The 10,613-nt window shown below is 36.4% G+C and overlaps 1 protein-coding gene across 1 annotated transcript; it reads left to right on the top strand.

The window, feature by feature from the left end:
• Positions 1 to 253: 253 nt before the first annotated feature.
• Positions 254 to 9,738, top strand: LOC130010289 (tubulin alpha-1 chain-like). Its single transcript, XM_050562687.2, has 3 exons — positions 254 to 403; positions 7,710 to 7,932; positions 8,418 to 9,738. Exons 1-3 carry the CDS (start codon positions 401 to 403, stop codon positions 9,548 to 9,550), a joined length of 1,359 nt encoding a protein of 452 aa, XP_050418644.1. The 5' UTR covers positions 254 to 400; the 3' UTR covers positions 9,551 to 9,738.
• The last annotated feature ends 875 nt before the right edge of the window (positions 9,739 to 10,613 follow it).

Here is a 10,613-nt window from a genome sequence, read left to right as displayed (position 1 = left end):
AATTATAATTAAACCGATACAGCTATGGACATTTTCCACATTTTATTATAGACCTTATACTTATAGATGTGTCATGCTTGTATGCATCACACTATCCATGTTTTGTTTCATCTCGGACACACCCTTCCGCGTATCCCATGATGTCGTTTTTCCACACGGGGTAGTTGTCAGACATCGATAATCGTTATCCCACTCCGTCCAATAGATTGAACGTTTCCATGACAACCACCAAATCATCTCGCGGCAAACGACAAAAAGGCTAGGTTATGACCTATTTTCATCATTAGTCTTCTGTACAGCTCACGCGACGCATCAACGGTCGTACTGAGGTGGTCGAATTCAACAACTTTTCATCAATACCAATTTCAATACAATTCTTCTACAAACATAATCATCTAAAATGGTGAGTTTGTCTTTTCCTTTTGTTCTAGAATAGTTTCATTTCGTCTATAAATTCTTTCGTTTTAGTTTAAAATTCAAATTTGCACAACAGGTGTTTTACTTTTAAAGTGACGTTTAAATGTCTCTTGTTGTATTCACATTAAGATACCGGGCAAAACGGTCGGCTGGTTTTTGTTTGCTGTATATGTTCGCGGTTCTTTTTATTGTTCGATTGTCTTTGCTGGTTTTAACCACTGAAGAGCTACATTAATATTTATACTGTTCGATGTTTTAAGTATGTCTCGATTTTATTTCTGTGCAAATATTTGAAATTTAATTGTTAAAATATTCATTTCTTTATTATATATTAAACGTTCGATTTTGTCATTTAGTTCTAATTTATTGAACCTATCACTTGGCTAAATAATTCTCACTCGATGGTGAAATATCTCTTCGGAGATTCTCTTTCTTTCGTTTTTCAAAAAATATTTTAAATGTAAGCTGTGGAATTCCAGGAATCTGGATAAAAATGAGAACGAATCTTCAATTACTCACAGTTAGCTAATGAAGAATGAATAATTAATTCCGTCGATTTATTTGAAATGGTGTGATATCGATCAGTTCTAGCTCTCATTTTGTCTCCTTTTGATATATTATGATAAATTCCGCACACGACTAGAATCTCATTCAGTTTTCTAAATATGTAAGTGTTATACGAATTTAAAAATCTAATAATATTGGGTTTAACTTACTACTTTTCTACAGCAACTGGGCTAATGAAAATGTGAAAGGGGAAACCATGTATATAGGTACTTCACGGGTTAGAACCCGGGACATCCTGACCCATGAGCCACCTTGCTTGCTTGCCGGTGTTGTTTATTCCACAGTAATTGTTCGTTGCTCCTACAAATTTATGGGTTTTTAAGTCCAAGTAAAATTGTGGTTGGTGGTTGGTTATTCATATTGCCATTTACCTAGTAACATTTTATTACTATATAAGTATATACATATATGTACTCATGCTGAATGTACTGAACAAACTTTATTACATATTCTCTCAGCAAGTGGGCGTTAATTTTGGTCAAAATCAGCCCTTTAAAATTTCAAGAACAGATAACGCCCTATGATAATTACCAGAAAATTGAAGTTTGTTCCATTATCACGAAAACATAGAATATCATGCATAGATCGCAGAATAGAATTGGCGCGTAAAAGGTCTAATAAATAAAACTGAGCAAGTCGCAGAAAGTAGGCCAACCACCGTATCTTAAAAATACGTATAATAACGGCACCGGAAAAGACTGTTTTTATCTTTTTATCTCATGTAAATCATATTAACAGATTTTTTTATAGTGAAAATCCAACTGCGTTTACCAAGTTAACGGTACAAATTTAACAAGTTCAACAGAAGTTATCTTGAATGTGAAGAAATGGATAAAACACCACCGGCACCAACTATAATAAAAATGATGAAAATAAATAAATTTCTTTAAATTAGGGCCCAAATCATTCAAATCGATCAATTTTAACATAAATTATGATTATATTTTGGGGTGCGTCATGTTGACATCTGATATTATCACTGATGTAATTTTCCCACTGTTTAAGACACAATCAACAGTATATTTTTTATTTAGAAAACAACGCCAAAAAACATCAAATCGATCAATTCTAACGATATTTTTTGTTATGGGTGCGACATTTTGACATCTGACATGCATCACACACCACTCCACTTTTGATTGAACGAACTTTAAATTCGTGTTTCGTTGTATACAATTAGACAGAACATAACATGTTATTTTTAAATTTAAAACGGAAGATAATAAGACCCCCGCCCTGATTGTGTTCAGCTTAAAGGTTCGCGAGTTTATTATATCCCATAAAATGTTATAAAAAATATTTCTTTGGTCGTGAGCAGCAGCTGGTTAATAATAATGATACAAACTGATTAAAATGATGCTGGGAAGTTCAAGAAGCTACTTTACTGTATTGTCTAAAACATTGCATGATCTTTAAAGATACCATTTTAAAGGCTCAATTATACCACTCTTGTTGTAACTGAATAATATGTCCCAATCTTTATTCTGGTCAACAAATTGTACTATTTTAGAATATTTCAATTAATTGATGATACAAATTTCATCTTAACACACCTTATTTAAAATTTTTGAAAAATTCAACATAATGGTTTGAAACGTCTAACGTAAACCTTTTCAAATGAAACTTCGATTTAAAAATATTTTCGAACCCTCTGCACAAGTAAAATAGGATGTAATGGATAATTTACACAACAGGTAGGACACTTAAACATCTAGTACTTAGATAGAGATATTATTTATTTTCTGGATCTTTCAAGCCAGCAAGAGTGTTATTGTCCCTTTAAGATAGGCCAGTACTAGATATTGAAAACTTCATTTACGAACAACTTGTTTGACCGTTTAGAGCCCGGGATATTGACGGGTAGGCTCTATCGGGAAAACAATTAATTATTCAATATACGACAAAATAGTCAAATTAAATTAAACATATCTAATGCACCAATTTAAAACTCCGTGTCCGCAAACCACTCGCAGATCTGTAAAAATTTGCATTTATTATCGATTTTCAATGAATAAAAATATGCTATAAAACTGAGTGGATTATATATGTTTGGCTATAAAACCAACAATAGTCTGTAGATCCATAAATGACAACATCTGTGGTTATTATAATTTATCATCACATCTGTCACCTATCTATAGATGAATCATACTTACTTATGAAATCATAAAATCAATTAATCATTTCTTTTTCCCGGTGACTAATGTGTCATATTTTAACTATACTATAACACATCCTTGAGCCTAGTTGTGTGGTTTCGAGCCCAAATAACAAGGATTAGTGTCGCCTGCCTAACTTCGCCCCCCCCCCCCGCCTCTCCACGCTAATGAAATTGTAACATGTTAGTCCCGAAGAGACCTAGTTTGTGTCTAGTGGATGTTAAGCCCCATTTCTACCTCTTAAAACCAGTAGCCTAACAAGCGGGCTGATAGAATGTTGGAATTATGATGTTGCTATTTTTGACTAAACGTGGTCATTGGATCGATAATCTGGCATGACTCATCTGGCCACGTTCTGTGTACATTAGTGTACATATTTGTTCTAGAATCTTTTACGAGATATATTTCCTCATTATACAACATGATATTCATGCATTCATAAGGGGCTTTGGGAATGTATAATACAAACATGGCTGTGACACATAGTGGCTGTGGCTAGTGGGTGTGAGTTGTGTAGTTAGGCGGGGGGGGGGGGGGGGGCTCGTGGTTACTTACATTATGGGAGATAATTATTCTGTTTAAAATCTATCGAAAATGGCATTTACCGCTCCCTGAACTAGTCACCAAATTCCCAAATTATCCACAATAAAACTATTCATTTACCCAATTGACAGGAATCCGTCTTTCTAGAAGTGTGACATAAACCTGTAACGTTGTGGTTATATAAGATGTCCATTGACAGGAACGACTACAGCTTTATACTTCAGCATTCAGAAGAAATTATTCTCCCGAGAGAGAGAGCGGCAACTAGTTTAAGCGGGAACCCCTAGTCATTGCCACATACCGGAATTGGACCACTCGACTAAAGGGATTCAATCCGTGTTTCATTAGGGTGGGACAAAAACCGACGTTAAAGCTAGCATTCGAGAAAAAAATAACCTTAACATTTGGAATGTGATTAAAGAGTGGGTGGCAGAATTTCCTCCATAGCATACTGCCTGGCTCAGAAAAGTAGGACGTTAACCCCAATTATATTGTATGTCAATTCATGTTGTAATATCCCTTCTTCATTATCTCAGTAGGAGCAGAACAGTATGACGTTAAACCCCATTTCATTTCAATTCGTGCTGTAATAATGACAGTATTGTTTATGTCATCATTCAAAGTAATATCCAATATGTGATTTGGTTATTTGAATATTATTCCTGATTGTCTGTTAGCTAGCGAGCCGAGTGCCCATACATCACGAGCTATTCACAAGAATGTTCTTCTATTCCTCGGAGGATTAACATTTCACGTGATACTTACGAATATTTTCTGATTTCATTAAAACTGAACATAACATACCAATATATAAACATAGCAGTTATTGCGTAGGTTTGAAAAATGAGCGAATATTATTGTTACAGTAATCAAATGAATCGTGTTATACTTGATGTTAATCGACATTCATAAAGATCTAAGAAGCCTTTCCTAGATACACGTCTAGGTACAGTTACAGAAAAAGGGAAAAAATCACGCTAGAAAAATAGTAACTCGAAAGAAAGCGATGGTCCGAGATTATGACGGGGGATTTGAGTCAAAAGTCAGTGCTATATGTAGCACCATGAGCCTTCTGTCTGACGTGGAGAGCAGATTTAAGGGAACCGATCGCCACATCCTACGTACGACCCATGCATCTTTTCTTACTACATATTTCTGTAGCCTTGTAATCGTCTAGAATTTGTCTCTAGCTGTCTTTACTTCTGCTTCACGTTGTGTATTTACTTCTTACAGTTTCTTAAGACGTTGTCTTACCAGGAATAACAATGCGACAGTTTGCTTCTACATTTTATATAGCATATAACTGAATACAGGTATACAAGCATAGCACAAATTACAATACTATATAGCTAAAACCACTTCTCCACCCTATCCAGCCTCTCGGCTGTCTAGGAACTCAGATGTACCCTCGATCTCTGGAATCTAATGCAAGTCTGACTTACAGGGTTCCACGGTTTCTTTTAAAGGTATATAAATATCATGCACTATAAAGCGTGATCATGGCCCTGAACTTGTGTAATTAACAAAATGATTGGTTACTTTAAATCAAATGATGCAATTAAAATAATTCCACTCACGTGTAATTCTGGTGGTAAATAATTGACATATTTTGGTTAAAGAGCTCTTTTTTATATAACAATATGTTAATTACAGACTAAGTTGACTTAGTGCAATTCTACATATGTGGGAACCTACCATCTTGCCAAAGATATTAATTAATGAAATATAAAGCCATTTTATTTCTCTATTCCTTGTCTATAAATTTAAAAACAATGTCGCAACGACGATAGTGCTACATATGTTGTTAGTGCTTTTACATCTACAATGTTGCAAATGTTGAATGTAATGTGTAAATTGGAGGACGTTAAATTTAACAAAATATTGTAATACTGACAAATACATCGTGTAAATTGACATCTACGTTTTGTCATTAAACATTTCACATTAGACATTTCAAAATTTCCACAACACGCCTAACTCCATCTACCCAGATATTTAAACACTGAACTCTCACATCTTCTCATATGACACGCGCACTATATATTGTACCGTTCAACATTTCACTTTTACATCGTAACACAGAACTCACGACATGAAATTAGCCAGTATGCAAATATGTTCAGACGGTACCTATTTTTAATCACGTGACATCTCGCGTGAAGAAAACATAATTTTCAAGCAGGGAATTTCCCCCGGCATGAGACCTGCAACCGGGTGTTGATTTCCTAAATAAAGAAAGAAAAATAAAATATCTCGGCTTCCACATATAACACAAGAGATTGTTCGTAGAATTCATAGACTTTCCTACGAAGAATTTTACTCTGAAGTCGCCAGGGTTTTGTGTGAACGTGTGCGACAGTCCATGAGCAATATGGACATAGAAAGTTGCCACGACAACCACCCTGCCCTCCATGAGAAGTATACATAATTTAAAATATAATAGCTCAACAAATAAAAGGAGAAGAATGAACAATGGCCCATGGATGGGTATTATATATAATTTATAAACAGGATAGCATTATAATGCAAAAGATGACAGCACCAAAAAGATACAGTCATACAGCTTAGATCTCGCGTGATTAAAAATAGGTACCGTGTGAACTAATTTGCATACTGGCTAATTTCATTACTTGTTCTGTGTTACGATACACAAGACATATGTCGAAGGGTACAATACATAGGGCGAGTGTTAAATGCGAAGATGTCAGAGTTCAGTGTTTAAAGTTCTGGGTAGATGGACTTCGGCTTGTGAAATGTTTAATGACAAAAAGTAGATGTCATTTTACACGATGTATTTGTCAGTATTACAGGATTATTTACTTTTGACTTAGTCCAATTTACACATTACATTCAACATTTGCAACATTGGACATGTAATAGCACTAACAACATAGCACTGACTTTTGACTCAAATCCCCCGTCATACGAGATGTGTGTGTGTGTGTGTGTGCCCACCCTTGCGCAGATTCTGTGCGTACTGATAAAAACATACGGAGTGTAAAGCGAAATCTGTATAGCACTCAAACCGACTAGTTCCCAATATATTCAAAGCAATGCATCTATTCATATGAGCAATCAAAATATATCAAATCCGAAAGAAAATATATGGAAATTTAAATCAACTCAAACTCCAAACATAGTTACATGGACATTTTCATTTGACGCCTAGGTTTGGATATGATAGATTGAATATGTAGTTAATGACAAAACTCGTACATATTATTGTAATTTATAGTACGGATACATTATGTCTGTGTGTTACCAAAATATGATTAATTCAGCTAATGATACCTAATTGTACCATAAATTAAGCTCCCATTAGCTGTTGTTATCGAGTAATTTCCACAAATCATGCTAATTAGCCAGATTTACCACTAATTATCTCTTGTAGAGACATTCATTCTAAAAAAAACCCCAAAACATGTAGATTAGGAGAAAATTTCTAAGTTTGCCTTTTCTGAGGTAAACGAATCTTATTTTAAACACATTTTATCGACAGTTATTCAGTTTCCTTCAAATATGCATGCTACAAATTGACAGGAGAGGTGGTTTCGTATGTATGCCGGCTAAAAGTGGTTGAAATTTACTATTTATTAAAAGTTTTTTCGAAAATTCTAAATGTTACATCTTACATAATGTTCCAATCGTGCATTGGCATTTATAATTTTACCATTAGTACGTTTAATCGATGCCCGATTGTTGCCCGTTGGCTTCTTGTTTAGAGATTTTCTAAACTATCTTTCGGCGTGTTAACAGGAAAACTGGACTATCGTTAGCTTTGACCCAGACAAGTGTTCAAGAATAATCGATATCAGTGCATTAGTTATAGAAACGTAACAGTACATCTATGTAAAAACCTATATATTATTCGGATGTTTCAAACATTATAATCTTTCGCTCTAAAATGTGTCTCCTGCAAACAAACTAGTTTCCAACACGTATGTGATTTACCGTAAAAGCTTTAAAATGTTGTCCCTCTGATGCCAAAATACTAGTTTCATGTTATTTTCCTTCTATTTTCAGCGTGAATGTATCTCTATCCATGTCGGCCAGGCTGGTGTACAGATGGGCAATGCCTGTTGGGAATTGTACTGTTTAGAACATGGTATCCAACCCGATGGTCAGATGCCATCAGATAAAACTATTGGAGGTGGAGATGATTCCTTCAATACTTTCTTCAGTGAGACTGGTGCTGGTAAACATGTACCAAGAGCCGTCTTTGTTGATTTAGAACCAACTGTAGTTGGTGAGTTTTCTTTTATAAGATTTTTACGGTAAGGTGTTCCTTCCTGGCACTGTTCGAGCATATATCGAGCATAAAACTCAGCTTAACCATGTCTGCACGTGATTCTCATATCACCGATTTAATATGATCCCCACTGGAGAAGAAGCGGGATAACAGAAAATAAAATATCGACTGTTTCTTTAACAACGAAGAATGTGCCACGTTTTCTTAATTTACTCTTTTGGCGCTTCCTAAAAAAACACCGGGAATTGCGAGGGAAGGTACTGGATTCTCGTAATGGAGAGGCGAAGCTAAGACACGAATGACCAGTGCGATGGTTACAATCAATGTACACATTTTGTCAAAACTACAACCATTAAAATAAAGTAATTTGAATGAAATGTTCAATATCTTCATTTTGCATCATCTATTTTTGAAATATTATAGCGAGAACGGTCAGCTTTTTATCTAAATCTTACATAATGCCTCTTTAATTTATGTTGCAGACGAGGTAAGAACTGGTACATACCGTCAACTCTTCCATCCTGAACAGCTCATCACTGGTAAAGAAGATGCCGCTAATAACTACGCCAGGGGTCATTACACTATTGGTAAAGAAATTGTCGACTTGGTTCTTGATAGAATCAGGAAAACGGCTGATCAATGTACAGGTCTTCAGGGCTTCCTTATATTCCACAGTTTTGGTGGAGGAACCGGTTCTGGATTCTCATCTCTCCTTATGGAAAGATTGAGTGTTGATTATGGGAAGAAATCTAAACTAGAGTTTGCGGTCTACCCAGCACCACAGATTTCCACTGCTGTGGTTGAACCCTACAACTCTATCCTCACCACCCACACCACCCTGGAACATTCCGATTGTGCTTTTATGGTTGATAATGAAGCAATTTATGACATCTGTCGTCGTAACATGGATATTGAGCGCCCAACCTACACCAACTTGAACCGACTTATTGGACAGATTGTCAGCTCCATCACTGCCTCTCTCCGATTCGATGGTGCCCTCAACGTCGACTTAACTGAGTTCCAGACTAACTTGGTACCCTACCCACGTATCCATTTCCCCCTGGCGACCTATGCTCCAGTCATCTCAGCCGAGAAAGCCTACCATGAACAATTATCTGTAATGGAGATCACCAACGCTTGTTTTGAACCAGCAAACCAGATGGTAAAATGTGATCCTCGTCACGGAAAATACATGGCCTGTTGTATGTTGTACCGAGGAGATGTTGTCCCAAAGGATGTCAATGCTGCAATCGCTACCATCAAGACCAAGAGAACCATCCAGTTCGTAGACTGGTGTCCAACAGGTTTCAAAGTCGGTATCAACTACCAACCACCAACTGTTGTACCAGGAGGTGATTTAGCCAAGGTGCAGAGAGCTGTTTGTATGTTGAGTAACACCACCGCTATTGCCGAGGCCTGGGCACGTCTGGATCATAAATTTGATCTGATGTACGCAAAGAGAGCTTTCGTTCACTGGTATGTTGGTGAAGGTATGGAAGAAGGTGAGTTCTCTGAGGCTAGAGAAGATTTGGCTGCCCTGGAGAAGGATTATGAAGAAGTTGGTATTGATGGAGCTGATGAGGAAGCAGACGAAGGGGAAGGGGATGAATATTAGATTCCAGATAATCCGGTTTTAAGACTTTAGAATCTAGTTATGAGTATTACAAGTTGTGCATTATTAAACAGTTTGACTTGAATAGTATTTTGTTTCTACTCTTCTTACCTTGTCTATCACGTTCTGTTGAAAGCATACACCCTATCTTCAGTCTATGTACATAATTAAACAATTTTTATTGATATTAATTGGCCTCTTTTCTGTGTTTATTAAAACTGTATTTTTCCAAATAAGCGATGGAATCCCATTCATTTTGGTAATCAACATTGCGAAAATCCAAACTTTACAATGTTATGGTTATCTGGCGTATGCAAACTCGGGCTTAAGTCAGATTTGACCTTTCTCAGGTTAGCTATAATCTTCCAACCGTAAATGACAAATCCGAGGTCCACCCATACATTGGTGTGTAAGATAAAGAATACTGGCAGATTAGATTTGAAGGAAAGTAGGTGGAAAGATCGGTGTGCGGGCAATGTTATTCTATTAGCATTGTATGCATGGACATGGTTAATAAAAACATCCACAATTTGTCTCAAAATAGTCCATGGTCGGCTTAAGATTTGGGGGTGGGGGGGTTGGTATAAACACTTTAGAAAAATAGATTCAATTTGGTGCATTCGGAGATATCTTCTGGTCGACTAAAATAAGTTACTAGTAAATAAAATAGAAATATGGAACATTTTGTTTGGTATTGGAACAGTGGCGGCGCCAGGGGGGGGGGGGCATTTGCCCTCCATTAATCTGGTCTGCCCTCTGTTTGCCCCCACAATAATTTTAGAAAATAAAAAAAAGTATTTGTGATACGTTTCGGTAATCAATACCTTCTACGGTAAATAAATCCCACATCCCCACTCAGTCATAAACTTGCATGTTGTAGAGCATTTCCGACAGTCTATTTTTCAAAATTTTCTTGGCGAGGTCCCCAAGTCCGTTCGTTTGACATTTTGTTCTCTAGTCGGATATAAACTAGTGATCAGGCGACGAACGGTATCTGGGCAGATCTATATATCTCGATGATCGGTGCCTGACAGAATACTGTAAGACAGCATTTCCGGCAGTCTAT

This window comes from Patella vulgata, chromosome 9 (assembly GCF_932274485.2).
Source record: "Patella vulgata chromosome 9, xgPatVulg1.2, whole genome shotgun sequence".
Lineage (NCBI taxonomy): Eukaryota > Metazoa > Mollusca > Gastropoda > Patellidae > Patella > Patella vulgata.
This window is presented reverse-complemented; position numbering and strand designations above follow the sequence as displayed.

What these genes read in the sequence shown, in the direction of transcription:
- LOC130010289 (XM_050562687.2), top strand. An exon ending in TTTAGAACCAACTGTAGTTG is followed by an intron (nt 7,933 to 8,417) that starts GTGAGTTTTCTT and finishes TTTATGTTGCAG; the next exon opens with ACGAGGTAAGAACTGGTACA.